At 39.8% G+C, this 20,681-nt stretch overlaps 3 protein-coding genes and 1 pseudogene across 5 annotated transcripts; all 4 read right to left on the bottom strand.

Annotated features, from left to right (window-relative positions):
- Positions 1 to 2,106: 2,106 nt before the first annotated feature.
- LOC111324102 (uncharacterized) lies at positions 2,107 to 4,449 on the bottom strand. Its single transcript, XM_022927595.2, is given in 3 exon segments — positions 2,107 to 2,558; positions 3,712 to 4,407; positions 4,410 to 4,449. Coding segments are annotated over 3 exon segments (1,032 nt in total). The 5' UTR covers positions 4,435 to 4,449; the 3' UTR covers positions 2,107 to 2,247.
- Positions 4,450 to 5,832: 1,383 nt separating this feature from the next.
- On the bottom strand, positions 5,833 to 8,625 carry LOC111324133 (melanocyte-stimulating hormone receptor-like). Its single transcript, XM_022927630.2, has one exon. The coding sequence runs from the start codon at positions 7,963 to 7,965 to the stop codon at positions 7,057 to 7,059; it is 909 nt and encodes a 302-aa protein (XP_022783365.1). The 5' UTR covers positions 7,966 to 8,625; the 3' UTR covers positions 5,833 to 7,056.
- Positions 8,626 to 11,883: 3,258 nt separating this feature from the next.
- On the bottom strand, positions 11,884 to 14,506 carry LOC148729503 (uncharacterized; annotated as a pseudogene).
- A 130-nt stretch (positions 14,507 to 14,636) lies between these two features.
- LOC111324134 (uncharacterized) lies at positions 14,637 to 20,646 on the bottom strand. Of its 3 annotated transcripts, none has more exons than XM_088762846.1 (3): positions 19,863 to 20,646; positions 16,455 to 16,772; positions 14,637 to 15,546 (listed from the first exon to the last, which is right to left on the bottom strand). In XM_088762846.1, the coding sequence occupies exons 1-2, from the start codon at positions 20,560 to 20,562 to the stop codon at positions 16,465 to 16,467; spliced, it is 1,008 nt and encodes a 335-aa protein (XP_088618972.1). In that variant the 5' UTR covers positions 20,563 to 20,646; the 3' UTR covers positions 14,637 to 15,546; positions 16,455 to 16,464. The 3 variants fall into 3 exon arrangements, with proteins under 3 accessions (XP_088618972.1, XP_088618973.1, XP_022783366.1); XM_088762847.1 differs by having other exon boundaries at positions 16,427 to 16,772; XM_022927631.2 differs by having other exon boundaries at positions 14,637 to 16,772; positions 19,863 to 20,645.
- Positions 20,647 to 20,681: the final 35 nt, after the last annotated feature.

The raw sequence follows: 20,681 nt of genomic DNA on the forward strand, positions 1-20,681 counted from the left end.
CTTGATTGCGTCTTTAATGCTACTACGGTCTGCAACAGGTAAAAAAATTAATAACTTGGTAAGGAGACTGGAAAAAAAGTCGTAATACCATGTCTGTGAACAGACTATTGTAATTTCAGTGAAGAAAATTTCAACATTACTTGCTAGAAGAGCCGGTTGCTTCGGTAACCGAACATCTGTTTCACGCTGAATTCAAAGAAGACAGAAGAGAGAGAGAGACTTGCGCATTGATCAAAACTATTATCACCTAATTTTAAGGTTACTTCCCAAATTTAGAGGCCGAAAAATTCGTTTTTTCTTTATTGGACCAAATTGAAGTTAGACATTTTACCTAACGTTTACAAAAAGAAAATTTTAAAATAAAAGTTAACAAAATCAGGAGGGTGTCATAATCTCGAAAGTAGGCGAACCCCCTGGGGGAATGTTCGCGGCAATTTCATGTTCAGTTGCATATTTTGTTTACATCGCGCACTTCACAAAATTCGCACGTGAAAGTTGTCTGCGATTAGAAAGTCTTTTCTAACGGACAAAAAACAGAAATCAAAATTAGAGACGAGTCCCTGGGCAAAGAAAAAGAAAGAAAACAGGCCTAAAGAGGAGAGAAATGACACCATTTTTTGTCAGAAAAAAAAAAAACCAGTCTTGGCACCATTCCTCTCCACGCTGGCATCCAAATTACGAACAAAGAAGTCGCCATCAAAATCTATGTTTAACGTACATAAGGTTAAAAACGAAGTTTCCTTTCAATAAGCAAGTACCGGTCTTGATACAGAACATAGCCAATTGCCTCGAATCGTATGAAATCGTGAATAAACCTAACCGAGGGAACTCATTTCAGCGATAAGGACATTACTTAAGTTGTCTGTCGATTAGCTGTTTTACTTTTCAACAGTTTCTCCAGCGTTACCTTTTATGCCGCGTGTTTTTTCTTTGCCTACTTTGCCCATTATTCAACGTTCAACAGAGCGAGATTAAAAAAAACGAGACTGCTGTGCGATACTTTTCCCGGGAAAATCTTGATGCTTTGTCACTGACGCCAGGAGGTCCCGTCTTCCCATTGGTTCGCGGTTTCAGGAGGCAAGATAATCTCTTGGTATGGCGCTAGTTGTTTACAAACCTTTAGGAATTAAAATCTCGCATTTGATTTTGAGAGGAATACATCCAATTTGAGCGATTTTCATACTAATTCGCCAAAACATTCCAGGGATAATGACGAGCAAAAGTGTGTCAGAAAATTTTGATTTTTAAAATATTTTTTACGTTGTGTCTATTAACGCAACACATTTTACATTTTTTACGCTACTCTAACTTTGTAGACAACCAATAGGAATATCGGAAAAGCCTGATAAAGTTTTGTTGATTGATGCCTTGTGAATGAGACTGTGCAGCGATTTTGCTCGTACAGCGAGATCCGATACCTGATAATTTCAGTAGAAGGACCCTCGGTCGTTTCACGCCTTACCGGCTCCTGACACTCCCTAAATAAAAAAATCCTTTAATGACCACGTGGATTATGTGAGGATCAAGGTATCTAAGATACTCGGTATGTTCTCTCGAATAATGTTAACGCACATAGTTTTTATTCCAATCTATTTCTTTGTACTTAGGCCACGCAGTAGTTTGTTGCGGTCGTTTTGATCTCAGGACAAGGATGGCCTCCTTCACGTGAGGATGTTAGGGTTGTGTATTGAAGAGTAGAAAGGCGAGAACCTCGCTTCAGACAACACTTCTCAACTTCCGTGTCGAAAATGCTTTAAAACGATTGAATCCGCGCGTCAAAAATGTTAAGTGCCATAAGTTCAAAATGTGAAGCACTGGGTAGTTCGTAGAGCGCTCAGGTAGCTAGAATTGCTTTTTGCTACGCCGAAAGTTATTTGAGGCACTTTTCATGCCCTCCAAACTTGGTCGTATTTACGGGGTAACACAGATGACACTGAGAAGCAAAAGGCGTGCGTTGTTTGTGGTAACATGATAAAAGAGATAAAAGATTTGATTTGAGCTCGACACAAATAAATAAAAAGTGGTTGTAATACCGGGATGAACAAGTTGGTGGTATGGTGGGGTTCCAATTGATTTTCATTCATTCAAGATATTGATATACACTCCACTGGTAATGAAGAATTTTACTCCAGCATTCTATTGCCTTAAAGTCTCATTTTTCAAAAAATCTCTGATTGGAATAGTATAAAATGAGGTATTCATTGAAAAGAGCTCCAAAATATTGTATATGCCAGTGTTATGTTTGAGTCAAAGGATCCCAAACACTTCATACTTTGTTATTTGGAAACGTCCACTCCCCGTAAAGAATCTACTCTGTTGGTCTCCTAGGTCAGGAGGACATTCATAAGAGCAGTCAAGATAAATCGAACCGCTGCGTCCTGAGATATGGAGATCGTGTCCGTTGCCAAACGTTGGTCCATAATCACTGCGACATTTCATGGCGGAAAGCTGTTGGTATGAATCCTTCAGTGGCATTTTAGTTGGCTCCAGGCCTAGTGGATTGTCCAAACTGAACAAGAATGCCTTGGTACATGATGTGTAACCTCGATGTGGCCCACCTAATAATGAAGTTAAGTTTCAAATTAATCGTAATATCCGCATTTAAGAAAGAAAAGCTTACTGCGCTCGTGCGTTGACAAGAGAATATGCATCGTGATAGACAACTCTCCTTATGAGCACCAAAAATCATGCGATCATTTTTGTTCGACTTGTCTCGAGGATTACTCAGAAAACTTGGCCTAGAATTCTGAATGACTATAAGATAGTGAGCAGTTGCAATTTGTCAATTGTATCATCAGCCTACGTGAAACCGATTTATGCAGAGATTGAGAAAAGACACTTCGGTGTGAGCCGGGTGACAAAACTAAACTTTTCTCATAAAATACGCTTCTCCTTTCTTTCTAGCCTAACAATCGGGAAAGCTCTCCAGCTTGCCCAAAAAAGTATCAGTAAACCACTGTATGGTCCGAACGATGGAAGACGCTAACAATTCGATATCTTTTGTGCGTTCAATTAAGTTTCAGTGTCTCGTTAACATTGACCTTTCAAAATGACCTACCACTGAACTTTTCAAATTACTTCTTCCGTCTATAGTAATCATTTGAAAGAAAAATCTCTCAATATCTTCTCCTTTGACGTAAAATGATGATACGTATGTAAACGCTATTGTTTGTACTCTAAACAAGAACAGAATAAAGTTTTCATCGACGTGGGTTACTAGTCACGTATAAAGAGGCAAATCACGCCTCACAAATCACGCTCGCAATTCTGTAAAGTTCATGAGTCACATTAAATTTGGCCTAATCAAGCGTCACGAATAAACAATTTGCCATTTTACATGGCGATGAAATTCTGTTTATACAGTCGAATTTTGTATCGACCGACCTCAAGCGACAAACAATTCTCGATTGACTTCCCTTCGCTATTCAGAGGTCCTACAATAGGGACAATGATTTCAAAAATCTTTGCGTTCATACTCAAATTTATCGCTCTCGCAATTTTGTTTCGCAGGCCAATATCAGCGGCTTAACCTGACGGAATGAGGGAAAAAAGTGAAAAGATTGACAAAAGCTTGTTGAGAGAAATCAGTTTTGAGCAGAAAATGAAACATTAGTTGCCAATTGTACGGTATGACTGAAGACTAGATCAGTCACATTATCTCGTGCTTCGGAGAGGATAAAAGTCGAGTTATTTTGGTCTACACAAACTTACTTTGCCATGACACCTCTGTAAATCCTCCGAAAACGTTGTTTCCACTCTTTACGATGGTAACCGTGGGTCCTTTGTCGTCACAATTGGCGTGAAAGTTTGCGGCTTCGAAACCATCTCGAGTAGCGCGGTGCAGAAGACGCCACTTTCCGCGAAACTCAGACAACCAACTCAACAATATCCGCCGATGATCTTCATTTGTTAATATGTCCGATACTTCAAAAGGATTGTTCAAAGGTCTAACCGCTTGAATTTCAGTTTTAGTGGACTTCATCTCGTCGATTATTCCTTGGATCTGATAAAACTCAGCTTCTTCTGCAAGTTCTTTCAGAAATGTTGCTCCTTCTCGCAAAGTTAATCTTCCAGTGCGGAGATAATTGAGTATAAACCGGAAGTGAGTTCCGTCTCGATCGATAAAGAAAGGGCCGTCTTCAGCAGGCTTCATTTCAAATTTCCCTGAAAACATAGCAGCCAACATGGAGTTTGGATCCTTGGTCAGCGTTTGAACGCTTGTTGTGAAGGTGTGTCCTCCGACATTGAGTTCTACGGTAGAAGAAAAGTGAACACGTTCCAATTTCTTCGATATGGCGTCGACAGCTTCCTGCTCTTGGCGAAGTCTTGTTGTTTCGTCCTGTAGGATTTTAAACACTTCTTTAATGTGATATTCCGCTTCTGCAAGCTTTTCACTGCCTTTTTTTCTTCATTTAGACGCTTTTGATCGGCCATATTCTTTGTTTCAATCAGGATATTGCACGCGAGAGTTGTGACTCTCTCGCACTAAGAACAAGACATCCTTTCGTCAGATTGAAATCGAGGTTAACTCGATACTGGCAGGGGAGGGGTTGGGGAATTTTCAATTGAAGTGAATTTTCTTCAAAGGAGATATTACATTATTTTGGCTCACTTACTGCCCATCAAATTTTAGCTTTTACATTTCCTTCCATCATTTATTCTTTCGAGCGTTCAGCCTGATCGTCCATAAGTAGTGACTGACGATTTGACAACCTCCGTGGATGTTGGTCGGTGGTTTTCCATCATAATACCAGATGAGGGAGAGTTCCCCTGGGTACCAAAGGGGGGGTTTCTACACTTCCCACCGTTTCAAGTAGCGGTTTTCTCCTTCGACAGCTTGATTATGGCATTTATGATCCGCTGGTTAGGGTGCAGCTATGGGGGTCCTGGGTTTCTTTTTGACCGATCCCCCCCCCTCCACTCTTGTGAGATGCAAGGTGTTATAAAGCGCGAACCCGATCCTATACAGCATGAATTACTCGATGCTCATTCCACAAGATGTCACTTTAAGGAAAATAAATAACATGCATGTCACGGTCGACATGATGTTCAGTTAAGCACGCTGATCAGGTTAGCAGACGGTCTGACTCCACCCTAGGCTCGATTTCCACCGTTCTCTCGGGTCCGGTCTTTTCGGGGAGGAGCGAGGGCTCCGGTTCTCGAACAGCGGCTGGTAATCGAGCCTAACTTCACCCCTGCCTCCCCCCAAGAAAGAACTCCTCTGAACACTTCAAAGGTCTCATCTTTTTGACGTTTTAAACCAGATGCTTTAAAAATGCAAACTCTAACTTCGATAATTGGCGACCAACTAAGAATTAATTGTCGGTAGAAGTCATTTACGCATTGCCAGGAGCTGGTCAATAGATTAAGATAAATAGTGGTATTATTTGATTTGTTTTTTTTTTATCATTATTTGGCAAACTGATGAACCTTTAGGATGTGTCAGAAATTGTCAGCGCTTCGAGTTATTTAATAATCTCAGCACGGAGTTGATCAATAATCTCAACCTGGAGTTACAAAACAATCGCAGTTGATATCTTGTTCTTCATCATCTCCTTTTTTTCTATCCCTTCTTAAACATTACACTGTTTCTATCTTTAGGAGGTCAAATCAAGTGGAACTCACTTTTGAATTATAAAACCTCAGAACTGAAAGGAAAACCTTTTGCCTTCTGTTTCCATCACCGTGTATTCTACAAAACATTTCGAAGCATCTTCTAACACTTATAAAATATGTTTAGCGCTTTCATAAAAAAAAAATGGTATATCTGTTAATCCGCTACTTGGTTCTGAAATTATCGGCGCTCTAGATCTAAATCAAGAGAATATAAAGTTTCTATTTATCTTGAACAGATCTAAATTTATTAAAACAGCAGGTAGAAGCACCCGATATGTTATCTTGAAGTGAATTAATCCTTAGCATTAATTAAACTCCTTTATATTTATGTTATTAATGTGTGCCCAGCTGCGACTTCAAATTCACTCGGATTTGCTGCTAACCCCCGAGCTAACTTTATTTTTTGGAGAATTAACCTGTTTCTATTCAGAAGATAGCTCCTTCCTCATCCTTGAATTTGTTCCCATCATGGTTTTGCATAAGCAACTGATAAAGCCTGTTATGTAAATAAAATTATACTAAACGATTTTATCTTACATCCATTGACATTAACATCCATAGAGCAAACTTGAATTTTCAACTTGAAAAAAAACTTCTGTTTGTTGAGAGAATTGAAATGCTTACTGCTTAACTCTATTTTTCTCTAAATTCTATCCAAGAAATTCTTAAAAGTTTTGTATATTTTGTTGATGATAGCCTCAACAAATCTTTTTGACTGAGAATAATATATATACCCTACAGCCAACTTTAAATGTAATTTATAACGAATGTCACGAAAATCTTGTGGGGGCAGAGTTTATTTCGCTGACCAACGAGATATTTTGTTTCTGTTTCTGGAAAAAATATTTCCCAATCAAGAGCTCTGGGTTTTGGCAAGGGATATAACTCTTCCAATATCCAAGCAGAAGAAACTTAGTGTCGGAAGGAAACCGAAACGAGAGATTTTCATTTTTTATAACGAGGTCAATTTCGCGGTTGAGTATATTTCACTGAATTCCATTTGATCGTGTACTTCTGTTTTCGATGGTAAATATTTGTCTAAGCTCTGTTTTTTTTTTCAACTTAAAATGAATGTTAATGTTTTGCTTTCTCACAGCCAAACTGCTCGACGGTTTTTAAGCGGTCTTTTTCTTAGTGGACTGATAGCGGCGAAATTTTACGACGATGTTTTGCGGCAGATCGCCTTTCTGAGGATCGAGAATAATTCGCAAATTCTTCAAAATTAAAACCTTTTTCCAAAGTAGATAGAATGCTATCGTTTAACTCAGAGGATAAACGTTTTCTCACCTTTACTTTGTTTGCTAAAGTTTAGCTTAAAATTAAGCCACTATATTCACATATTTATGCGATAAGATGTGCCATTAACTAGGTTTAGCAGAAGGAGGAACGAATATTCTCAAGTAGAGATTGACTTTCTATAAATTGAGCAAATGTTGTCATTCAGTTTTGATGTGTTTGAACGCGGAATATCTTGCGCAATATCTTTACAACTGCTGCTCTAAGTTCGGGAAGCCGCCAGCAGTATAAAATTGGATTAATGGAGGAGTTCATGAACACGGCGGTATGAACAAAGTCCCATTTGGTTTTCCAATTCAGTAAAGAGGCTCCGTGAAGAGTAGATAATATATACATGGGGAAGTAGCATAAAATCAAGACAATGTAGAACACAAACATATTCAATGCACTTCTCTTCAAACGTTCCATGTGCGCAACGTTTTCTGCGTTGGAATTGCCTCGGAACGCCTGTTGCTGCGCGTCAATGCGCAACCTGTGGTGACGAACTATGCCATAGATTTTGAGGTACGACAATGTCGAAATAATAAGACTCATTACAGTGGTAAAGGCAACTACGAAATGACATTCGCGCATCTTCCAAAGGTAAAGACTTGACGTTAGGGCTTTGGACAACCAAATCAGCATTATCGTGTATCTTACTCGATTCGGAGTCACCAAGCTAGGGTATCTTAGGTGATACGTGAGCGCCATGAGGCGATCCACACTAATGGCTGTTACCGTATCCAGTGACACTCCACAGAGGAAAAAAGCCATCATACCTGTTGCAAGTCTTAAAGAATGAATGTTAGTTGTCAAGGTATTCGCGATATAAAGAGGTTGTGCGACCAAACCGACAAGAAGGTCTGATAGCGCCAGGCTGAACAGAAATGTCATGGATGGAGATTGAAGACTACGATTTTTCATTATAATGACCACGACTAAACCGTTTCCTAAAATTGACATCAGTATCAATGGAACGTTTAGCGCAGAGTTTATGATAGTTATAGTTCTTTCATTTTCTTCGCCTGAGTGAGAAGATTCTGTATGGTCATTGTTCATGTCAGTAAAGTTCATATTGTGATCTGCACCATTAAAGAAAACACAAAGTTACTTTTAGTGTCGATACTCAATTTCTCCGTTTGTTTGATATCCACGCAGCTGATACAAACGGACAGTTTTCAATTCCGCTTTTTTTAGTACCAACGGAACGGTTGTTAAACTTGCGCACACAGCTTTAGGATTTAAAATAAAATCGTGAAAAAAATTAAAGATCTACCATCGTCTCTTCTCTAACGCTTGATGTGTCTAATCAACTCAGTGCTGCTTCAGGCTTATTCAATCTTCTAAAGGAGGGAGGGAAGTATTAAAATAAACTTCTCTTTCAGTAGTGATAACCTATAGCCTGTAGCTCATAAAAATTTCATGCTTTCATCGCGTGTTTGCATCTACTTGAAACTGATAGCTAGCGGCTGCTTTTTATCACCACCAGACGTCTCCTGTTAATGAAGAGGTATTAGCAATTAATTTTGCCGTAAGTGATATTGAAAGATGACAGAGTACAAAGGAGTTTATGATTCACTAATGTTGCTAAGGCCGGGTATAATCAAATGGTCCATTTGAATTTAGAACATAGCTAACAGAGTCGCGCAATCAAATTCATTATACGTAAGCGTGCTCAAAATCCCGATAGCGCACGCTGATAGCGTCAGCAAATCCGACTTCGCCAGAAATTGTTTTTTTCGCGCGAGCGGCCATTGTTTGCGCGGGGAAAAATAATACATTTCGCGACAATAATGGATACAAACAGAAACTCGGCCTGCTAGTCCAAAAACGAAGACAAGGTCTCGATCTTTTCCCATGGGCTAGAGTTCTTAAATGAGGCAGAAAAAGAGAAAAACAAAGGAAAAGGAGACTTGGCATCAGCGCCGTCACGGTTCACTTCAACTGATATTGTTGTCCGTTTTTCGCGTCGCATTTGATGCACAATTCCACCGGCTACGTTCTAAAACAATTGGTTCATGCTTTCAGCTGTGCACTATCGAGTTATGGAGCACGCGGGAAGTTTGGAGAGCACGAAAGAAGCTAGAGTTGCCCTATCTCCTCGAGCAACTCTTATGCTTCTTTCGTGCTCTCCAAACTTCCCGCGTGCTCCATAACTCGATAGTGCACGCTAAAGCATGAACCAATTGTTAACTGTAAATCATCGGCTGAATTATAACCAGCAGACTTTAAGTAGCATGATCTGCATATCACCGAAGGAGGTAAACAGAAGTTGCGTGACATGGCACTTAAGCATTCACGTTTAGGTTAAAATTGAAATAGGAGATGTGATACTAAGTTTGTGGCGTGGTGAATGTCGACGAGAAAAGAATAAAACGAAGATTTAACGACTGAAAGTGGAGTGTACCGCACAAGTTCGGTACAGAGGCCAAAAAACAAACCATTTCTATTTTTCATTTTCAAAGTCTGTAATTACCAAGGTCATTAATCACACATTTTTCGTTTTTAAAGGAATTAATGAATTATTGAAATTCGAAATGAATGCAAAATGTGTAAGATTTAAGTGAGACATTCCGTTCTGCGTGTCTCTGCGATACCTAGTTTGTTTCGCATTTAATTGGTTCTTCGCGCGTTTTCAGGAGTTTGATTTTTTAAGGCAATCTGTAAAATATAATTTTTCTGAGAAAAGTTTTCAATGCAATTTTATGAGAAGACACACGGGGCTTGCACTGTAAGTATCTCGGAGAGTTCCATACAATTCCTTATAATAAAATTATAAGGAATTGTATGGAGCTATTTTAGCATTAGTCGAGGAGTGGTGGGTGTTGTCACATATGATCCTCGCAGGGATCATACGTGACAACACCCACCGCGCCACGAGTAACGCTAAAATTAAAAAGCTCCATACAATTCCCTCAGCGGAGTGACTGTAGCTATTATTATTATTTTTGGATTGGTACCGTAATATGTAGACTTCGTTTGGTTAGAGTCATGTTGTATTTCCCCTAAAAAAAAAACAAAACAAACAAATAAACAAACATACATACAACATACACACACACACACATATATATTTAGTATAATTTCAGAGCTGAGCAAAGAGTTTCCAGCAATCTGATTGGTCGAGCGGTTCCTTATATGAAGCTATATAACCCGCTCCACGCGGTTTATATAAAATGTTAAAATAAAATGTTAATAAATGTTACTAAAATGTTATGATTTTAGAAATTTCTCTGTTGTTCAGCTCTGAAATTATACTAAAACAATTATTCGCCTCAGGTTCGGTGAATATTGTCGAATAATCCCCTCGACTTCGTCTCGGGGATTATTCGACGATATGGTTCACCTCGCCTTCGACGAATAATTGTTAAATATAACTTCTGGTAAGTTCCACACTGATAAATCCAGAATAGTGCTCAACAGTAATGGAGCGGTAATAACAATGTTTTTCTACTCAATAAAGTTACATATGGACTTTAATACAGGTCTGTTTCGTAGACCGACAAGAAGTTGGTCCACTCATCAGTTAAATTCCATATACACTGCAGCATCGCTTGAGTATCGGCAGCATGATCGCTACAAAATTTAAACTATGATTGGTTCTTAAGGATGCGGTTTATATAGAATATAGAATTTTTCGGTAGTACATAGGTTACATCGTTTAGTAAGATTGCTATAAGATCTGGCCTTGTCTAGAATTCTCCAGGAGATTGCGAAGTCTTTCTTTTGATGTTTTAGCTGCCAGAGATGTTTGCTCAGTTCAGTGTGATTCATTTGGCTTTCATGTTTAAATGACATTTGGTGATTTCGCCATCTCGTCTTGAACTCCGTGGCGGTGAGGCCAACGTACGTCTCTGTGTTTTCAGCAGTGGTGATGATGGCTTGATACACTACTTCCTTGGCTAAGCACTGAACTTTCAAAGGGCATTTGTCTGGTTTTGCAGGGTTTGGGGGGTGTTTGTACTTGATGTGATATGTTCTGACTTAGGATGGTCTTGTTGTGTCCATCGATAATCTGTTTTATGTTTGGTGAACAACTATAACTTAAGAATATTTCTGTTAAACAGTTTTCCAAATTTATTGTTCGGTGGAAAGCACTTCTCTATCAAATTTCGAAATTGTCTTCCTATGTTGGCTTGAACATTTTTACTAAATGGTGGGTTGAACCAAATTATGTTCCTATGTCTGTTTTTCTTGTTAGTGGTGGATTCTGGTGGCTGCTGTGGTGGGGTGAATTTAAGGGTGTACGGATAACCGCTTTTCTTTAACGTTTCTTGGTAGGGTGGTGCTGCTTCTTTGAAGGCTTCCTTGTCTGATGAGACTTCAGATAATCTTTTGTTAATAGCCTCAGGGATGTTCTTTATAATGGAGGGGGGGTGGTTAGATTTGCTGTGGACATAGAGCAGAGTGCTTGTAGGCTTCGAATAAGGCTTGTACTTTTCAGTGGTTAAGTCTGATGTTGCGTCAAGGAAATTTACGACCGTATCAACTTGCAGGCATAAGCGAAATTTTCTCCTTAGATTCAACCGCATCCTTAAGAACCAATCATAGTTTAAATTTTGTAATGATCATACTGCCGATGTATATTACCTCAAGCGATGCTGCAGTGTTGGAATTTAACTAATGAGTGGACCAACTTCTTGTCGGTCTACGAAACAGACCTATATTAAAGTCCATATGTAACTTTATTGAATAGAAAAACATTGTTATATATATATATATATTAAAACAGAAAAAAGAACAATAATAACAAGCATCAGCATTATCGAAGAGTTTTGTTTTAAAAATACCGAAATAATCTGAGCCATTCCGTGATGAACGATGCAGTATGATACAGACCTGGATTTTTAAAATTTGCTCTTAACCTTTCATGATCACGATCAGTTGAATAAATTTGGTTTTCTCAAGAATATTTACGAGTCGAGTTTACAAAGCCTTAAAAAGTAAAGAGCAAAGGGGTATTTTCGACGTCAGAGCAAATCATGGAAAATGAAGAGTTCAAACGTTGATTCTAATACGTATGGTTCAGGAAAGCAACTCCATCTTTTTACATCATGATAATAGCCTCCACCAGGTGCAAGAAGGCGTTCGCAAAACGGCCGAGCAAAAGGTCAAACCAAAAGTTGATGAATAGAATCGTTCTCTGAAAAAAAATAATTCAGACGCTCCTCTTTTCAAATCTTCATGAAACAAAAAGGGAAGTCAGCTGCATTACAATTAAGCTTATTCACTTGTTTATATATGGCTCCGTTACATCCGTGTTACAACTAGTTGATTCCAAACATCTCGTAATCTGTCACGATAAATTTTTCAGTTCCCGTAAAGAATGTATAGTGATATCCTTCAGGACACTGATACGTCCTACCAAGATTGCTGTAACTTGAACCACTTGTGTTAGCGTTGCTGGCGATGGATACATATAAGTCACATACTCCTCTGAATAATGGTCCAGCGTTGCTCCTACAATAAATAGCACTTTTCTGATTTTCACCCTTTAGTAACATTTTACTCGGTTCCGGTCCATACCGACTCACCATGCTGAACAAGAACGCTTCTTCGCAGGGAAGGTGATTACCGTGACCCGTATAAAAGAATCGTAGAGAAAGATGTTAATCCAATGATCATTTGGGAAAGTGTTTGGAGAACTTTTTCTCACTACACTGTATATACATATAAGACGACATAAATCAATTTTTTTTTTGCTTACAAATTCGCTTGGGAACTAACTGAACCTCCAAGCCCCCTATCGTTCCTGGATTTTATTTTGCTTTCAATCCAATAAATAATGTTTAAGATTGAGCCGGACCAGTCTCCTTGAGTCGGACCAGTCTCCTTGAGCCGGACCAGTCTCGTCCTCCTATTATCCATGTCAGGTGTACCCTACTCCCCAAGAGCAAAATAAACTGGACCTTTCGTTGTAAAGCGTATTAAAGCAAGCTTCTTACTTACTTTTCCAAGAATTCTCGATGAATCCTCCAAAACTACTATTTTCGCTATTAATTATAGAGATGGTGGGTCTTTTGTCATCACATTTGGCGTGAAAGGCTTGAGCTGTCAAGCCATCTTGAGAAGCTCGGAAGAGAAGATGCCATTTATCATATTCAGGTAACTAACTTCGAAGCGTACTTCGGTGCTCTTCATTCGTGAGAACTACCGTTTCTTCGAAATTCTTCGGCACTTTAGGCACTAATTCGTCCAGTATCCCTTGGATCTGGCTTCAGCTTCGAGCTCTTTCAGAAATGTTGCGCCATCTGGTAAAAACAACTCCCCATTGCGTAGATAATTGAGTATAAAGCGGAAGTGAGTTCCATCTCGGTCGATAAAGTAAGCGCCATCTTCAGCTGGCTTCATCTCAAGCTTCCCTGAAAACATGGCGGCCAGCATTGAGTTTGGATCTTTAGTAAGCGTTTAAAGACTTGTTGTGAAGTGGTGGCCGCCGACATTTAGCTTTACAGTCGAAGAAAAGTGAACATGTTCCAACTTCAAGTCGACATGTCGTCAATTGCTTCGCTCCTGACAAAGTTTTGCTGCCTCTCGCTAAAACATTTCGCATGTGTCTTTAAAGAACTTTTCCGCATCTTCCAGATCATGCTTTTGTTCTTTATGACCCCCCGAACTGACGTTTTTACACATGGCTACCTGGAGTACAACAGTCAAATTAAAATCGAGATGAACATTGTGTCAAACACTCCTGCACGATCGCAAAGGACGATGAGAGCAGCTATCGGAGTAATAATTGCGTGATTTTCAAATATCACGATAGGCCCGATTTACGATAGCGTGGCCGTGTCACGGGAAGTGCTGATTCTAACAACAATCTTCGTAACTAGAATAAATCGTTTAGATTTATTAATTAAAAGAAATTGAAGGTCTAACATACAAAATATGTAGACTTAGTCAGATCGGGAATTCAACCAGAGCTGCAGTCAGTCCTAAGAAGAAAATCAACTTCGAGCGGGCCCAAAGTTTTGTTGTGCCACCACACTTTAATTTTTTTCGCTAACTCGCCCACGTTTGTCACTATTCTTGTGAGGTTTTTTCTTTTAGTCATTCCGCCAGGTGCTCACAGAAGGATAAAAAGATAAGTCTTGAATTGCAATGTATTCTGTAGCTTAGCTGAAATTGACTGGATTTTTGCTTCCAAGCAAAAATGGAGCATTTACTTGAATAGACGGCTTTCATTTTCATTCTCCGAGTTTCAGATGATTGGAGTGCGTGTGCGTTTAGTAGCTTGATGTGATCGGTTCTTCGATTTTCACCTGCATTTCAATTCAATTTTGAGAATAAGAGTTATAAAAGTTCATTCCATTGCTCGATACTCGTTGCTTTTGAGAATAAAGACTAGGATTCCGATAAGCATAATAACTTACTTTTCAGTTGAAGTTTTGAAATTATTTTCGATGATGTTACAGGATTTCTTTGCGGACAGAAGGACATTCATTCATGTAACGATAAGACTTTCTCGGCTTGAATAGTTACTAGATTTCCTCGAACAGAAGCTGTCAGAGAACTTAGCGTGCCACAACTCCGCGAGGGCTGGCAAACCTACAATGGTCTTTTAACAGTGAGATAACATCCATTTTAGAACTGACGTAAACACTACGAATTCTTGTCAGCGCTCTCTACGGCCTGGAAGCTCTACAAGTGATCATACAAGTTGTTTGATAGACAATTTTAACCTATCGTCTTTCATTCATGATTGTAGCTTAAGGCGGGGTAGTCGTTAAACTTCGCTTGACACAGTAAACAGCTTCGTGAGTTCTTTATTTCTGAATCAACCGATGCAGTGAGAGGTCTGACTACGTACTTAAATGTACTGAGGAGTAGTATCCTCTACAGATCAGGCTACATCCCAATCTTTTGTCGAACACTTGTTATTTTCGGTTTTCGTTCGTTTGCGTTGTTTCATCTGAGTACTGTCTTCACAGGTGAATCCTTAATCAATTAGTGGATAATAATCCTTCATAGAAATAAAACAAAAGTTAACCCTTTTTAGAACATAGCTAGCAGAGTCGCGCAATTAAATTCATTATACGTGAGCGTGCTCAAAATCCCGATAGTGCACGCTGATAGCGTCAGCAAATCCGACTTCGCCAGAACTTTTTTTTTCGCGCGAGCGGCCATTGTTAGCGCGGGGAAAAATAATATATTTCGCGACAATAATGGATACAAACAGAAACTCGGCCTACTAGTCCGAAAACGAAGACAATGTTTCGACCTTTTCCCTTGGGCTAGAGCTCTTAAATGAGGCAGAAAGAGAGAAAAACAAAGGAAAAGGAGACTCGGAAACAGCGCCGTCACGATTCGCTTCAACTGATATTGTTGTCCGTTTTTCGCGTCGCATTTGATGCACAATTCCACCGGCTATGTTCTAAAACAATTGGTTCATGCTTTCAGCTGTGCACTATCGAGTTATGGAGCACGTGGGAAGTTTGGAGAGCACGAAAGAAGCTAGAGTTTCCCTCGGCTATCGCCTCGGGCAACTCTTACGCTTCTTTCGTGCTCTCCAAACTTCCCGCGTGCTCCATAACTCGATAGTGCACGCTAAAGCATGAACCAATTGTTAAGCAGAGTCTGTGCTTTTGCTTTAACTTCTGCTACGTCACCACCGAACATAAAAAGTAAAATGCAGAATAATGAAGAAATTCTTTTGAGCTGCGGATGAAAGAGAGGGATACATTAAATCTTAACAAAGAAAATTAAATCATATTTTAAAGGTCTAAAAAAGAGAAAAATGTAAGTGCTTTGCCAAACCTGCAAGAAACCACTTTCTGTCTATAAGTTGGTCTAGCTAGTTCGTTAGGACAAATGGTCGTCTATCAGGTTATGAACGAATTTCTTTTGTTCTTGACCGCGTGCGCGGTTAAGTTGGACAGCGGTTTCCTATATTAGCATGCGCGAAAGCGAAGAATAATTAACAATTATTCCACGAGCGCGCGTTGGATATGAGATGATAGATAGCCAACGAGGCGCGTAGCGCCGAGTTGGCTATAATCATCTCATATCCAACAAGCGCTCGTGGAATAATTGTTTTATTAAAAACGTTAAATTAAATTATTAAATTTTATTAAATTTTTAGCTCCCTTTTAATTTTAAGCTGACACGTACGCTTGCCATATTTGTAGATTATGGTATATTGGCTGATATACCATAATGGCTAAGCCAATAAAAAGTCTTGAATTGCATTATCCAACGATCTAGTTTTTAATAAGAGCAAATAGCTGATTCTTAAATTTGCGCCTTACTAGTCTGGATTCAGTCAGTGGGTCTTAATTTGTTTTGTTTACTTTCTGTCCTAATTTTGACTTATTCACACTTTATCGAAGAAGTCTAGATTAAAGGTGAACAAGAAGACGCCCTGCTTACTTTGCGATCTGGCTTGTACTTGTCCGAATTGGAACAAAATAGAAAGGAGCTTAGTTAATTACAGCTCTTTCTTGATCTTCGAGAAAAAAATTAGGTTGTATTAGAATCCAAATGATGTGCAGATTGTAACTGATCAACAATGTATTACATATATTAAAGTTTGAATCACCGTAACGATTCGCATGCAGCCGTCTTACTTGCTTGTTATCACTGCTGGACTCCAAACACTTCGTAGTCTTTCACCACGAAATTATTAGCTCCCACCAAGAATGTATTCTGCTGGCCTGCGGGACACTGATACGTATCGCCGAGCTTACTGCAACTTGAACTACTTGTGTTTGCAGTAGCTGATATCTTTAAGTCATGCCCTCCTCCAAATGTTGGTCCCCAGGAGCTATTACAGTACATCGAACATTCCTGATTATTGAAAAGTGGCATTTTACTTGGCGCCAATCCATACGGATTCACCAAGCTGAACAAGAACGATTGTGAGCAATGTTGGTAGCCCTTCTGACCTGTTTGAGAGAAGAAAGAACACTATCACTTTTTTTTTAAATATTTGATAGAATTCAACATACAAAGAGAAGCTTTCTGTATCGTGGACAAAAGAAAAGCTTAATTCTTACGTGAGAGCAGCTTTCTGAATAGTCGACAGAAAAAATTGATTATTTCGTAATTACTTTTGACAAAATTACTTTCCGGACATTTTCATAGTCCTAATAAAACTGAAAGTAAAATGTTAAAGGAAGGTAAAAGGCACTTAGTTTACTTTCGACACTCATTTTAGACTGTATAAAACAAGCGGCTTATTAACATTGATTCCTCTCTCCTCACATCGATGGCTGAACACAAAAGAAGTTGGTCGGCTTGCCTTGATTGCACGTGAATGCGTCAACTCTGTATCGGAAGACAACGGACGGACCAGCAACTTTAGCTATTTCCATCAATCTTTGAATGTTGTCCTTCAGTAACATTTTGTGAAACATCAAGAACACTAATGCGGCCTTGAATTACTGTAAAATATTGTAAAATATCGTATCGTAGAAGTCCGAGCTTTCGCCGCTTAATGACGTCATCAGGGACGGATAAGATGAAATATTCCGCGAACCTAACCAGCCTAGTCACCGACCTCACAGGCCAACTCAACACCCAAGAAATCGATCTCTTGTCTAAAGGTCCAAAGTTTAGCCTCTCTCCCAGCGTCAATGAACACACAATCACAGGAGTTAACGTCGCATTCTTCCGACTCGCCAACCAAATACGCTGGAAATAAATCCGCGAATCAAATCCTCAACCCTCAGATTTTATCACCCACCCCCAAACTAGATACATCAACAGACCCAGGTCTAAAGACGAACTTGAAAGTGAGCTCCAGAAGAAACATTTAAAACTCCAAACCATTCTTAAGTCAACAATCCCCCAACGGAAGTGGTCAAACATCAGTTCCTCTGACGTGAAAACAATCAAAGATCTCAAAGAAAAGAACTACGTATGCCTTCCGAGTGACAAAGGCACTGAACTCTGTGTAATACCACAAGACACATACACACAAGTCGCCATAGATCACCTTAGCGACTCAAACACATATCATAAAGTTGCTCGTCAGCCAAAACAGTCTAAAACAAGATCAACGCATTCTGGAAAAACATCTGCCTACAAAATGAGTTCCCAGCTTTTGTCCAGAAAAGCTTCCTGTCCTCGAACACCGATTTACCCCGGTTTTACGCCCTCATCAAAACCTACCAAACGGGCCCGAACGTCAAAATACGATCCATAGTATCCAACAGCAACGGACCAACGCTACGCATCTCATGGTTGCTCGCCAACGGCCTTAAACCGATGCTAGAGAATGTCCCAGCACATCTAGAGAACAGCCTAGAGCTCATTAACTACATTCAATCCGGCGATCTCACCAGCAACAAAACGTTAACATATCCATGCAGCCTAGATGTGGTGTCCCTATACACCTCAATTCCTATACAGGAAGCCATCACCAATGCTGTTGACCGAATTCAGAACCCAATCTTCCACCTCTCCAAACAAGACATTACGGATCTTCTCACAGTTACATTAAACAACATGTACTTCTCTTTCAATGGCCAAGTCTTCCGCCAAAAATGAGGTCTCCCTATGGGTTCAAGCATTTCAGGAATTCTGGCCATTCTCTTTATCTCTCCATAAACCCTCACAAGAGATATGTCGATGACATCTACCTACAGACTACTAACGAAGAAATGGCAGACCAGTTCCACCGCATAATGAATAACCTGCCTCCAAAATTGAAGTTTGAAATTGAGAAACCGGAAAAAACACCTAACGGCCACGAATTGTCACTACTAGACTTCGAAGTTACCATCTCTAAAGACGACAAAAGCTCCTTTGAGTTTTACAAGAAAAAGCTAAAAAACCATTGTTTGTACACCATCAATCGGCTATTCCCAAGAAAGCCAAGTCCAACTTCATTCGCAACGAGCGGAAACGTATTCACGACCGATGCTCCACACAAATTACAAACGCAAAACATCAAAGTGCGTTTGACGAAATCCTGCGCCTAAACGGATACTCAGAGAGCTACATACACCACACACAACAATCCCACAACCATCGCGAAGACTCTCTCCTTCCCAACACAGAAAAGAACAAATGGTCACATCTGAAGATCTCCTCTATCTCCGAACGGCTAGACCACAAGACCACTAACATCTTCCGTAAAGAGGGAATACCTGTGCGCATCGCACACAAGTCATACACCCTCAAAAAAGCCCTCTCTCACAGAGCGTACATGCATACATCTCACAGAGCGTACATGCACAAGAGACAATTGCCCCATCGCACATACCAACCTTTGTTTATTGAGAAACGCTGTTTACCAAATTACGTGCAAAAACTGGAACCAAGAATACATCGGGAGCACCACTCGCCTCATTCACGACCGCGTGAAAGAACAACTCAGAAGCGTAAATTCATCCGTAAACAAACATATCGCTATATGCCAAAACAAGGATCACAAGGGCATTGAAGTCAAAATCATCACATTGGAAAACGACTCGGTAAACCTCCGCCTATTTGAAGCGTTTTAAATAAAGAAAAACAAACCTACACTTAACTCCCGAGAAGAATGCATCGAATTCGCGGACCTATTGTTCTAACGCCCCCATACCACACTGGATCCCATCACAGGGACATTAGCTCATTAGTATAGTGACACCTTTCTCCCTTTTATTCGGCCCTCGCGGAATATTTTATCTTGTCCGTCCCTGATGATGCCGTTGAGCGGCGAAAGCTCGGACTCCTACGATACGATATTTTACAATATTTTACAGTAATTCAATGCCGCATTAGTGTTCGTATTGTTTAGCTATTTCCATTTGAGCAGATCATGATTCAAACAGGGGGAATGCCCGCCGTTTAGGATGAAGGCTAGTCTAAATGGGATCCCGTATAAATACATTATATTAATAATATTGTAGGAAATACGTGAATGATTTTACGATAAAGCATTAACAAGACTTGTAACCACATAGTTATACACCCTGTCCACACAAGTTTAACGCAATCGAAGAAATGAACGATGCTATATTTCTGGACTCCGCTAATTTACTTACCGTGCCAGGAATTTTCCGTGAAGCCTCCAAAAATGTTATTGCCACTTTTGGCAATGGTAACTGTGGGTCCTTTGTTGTCACATTTGGAGTGAAAGGCTTCAGCTGTGAAGCCATCTCGAGAAGCACGGTACAGAAGATGCCATTTGCTATCAATGTATTGAGGAAACCAACCTTTAAGCGTGCTTCGGTGCTCTTCATTCGTCAGTATTACTGATTTTTCAAAACACTTCGGTGTTTTGGGCCTCAACTCCTCCAGGATTCTTTGTATCTGATAGAACTCAGCTTCATCAGCGAGTTCTTTCAGAAATGTTGCACCATCTGGCAAAGTCAATTTACCATTGCGAAGATAATTAAGTATGAATCGGAAGTGAGTTCCATCTCGGTCGATAAAGAAAGTGCCGTCTTCAGAAGGTTTAATTTCAAACTTCCCGGAAAACATAGCAGCCAGCATTGAATTTGGATCTTTGGTCAGCGTTTGAAGACTCGTTGTGAAGCGATGACCGCCGACATTTAGCTCTATGGTCGAAGAAAAGTGAACATGCTCCAACTTCTTCGACATGGCGTCGATCGCTCCCTGCTCTTGGCGAAGTCTTGCTGTTTCTCGCTGAAATATTTCGCAAGCCTCTTTGAAGTGCTTTTCTGCGGCTTCCAGATCTTGCTTTGGTTGTTTCTGCTTCTTCGGAAAGGCGTTTTTACTCATGGTTACATAAAGCACAAAGGATATCTTGAAAGCGAAAGGGACTCTATTGATACTCCTGCTTGGCCGTAAAGCATGATGAATGCAGTCATTCTTAATAAAATAGTTTTGTGATTTTTAAA

Source organism: Stylophora pistillata, chromosome 6 (genome assembly GCF_964205215.1).
Source record: "Stylophora pistillata chromosome 6, jaStyPist1.2, whole genome shotgun sequence".
NCBI lineage: Eukaryota > Metazoa > Cnidaria > Anthozoa > Scleractinia > Pocilloporidae > Stylophora > Stylophora pistillata.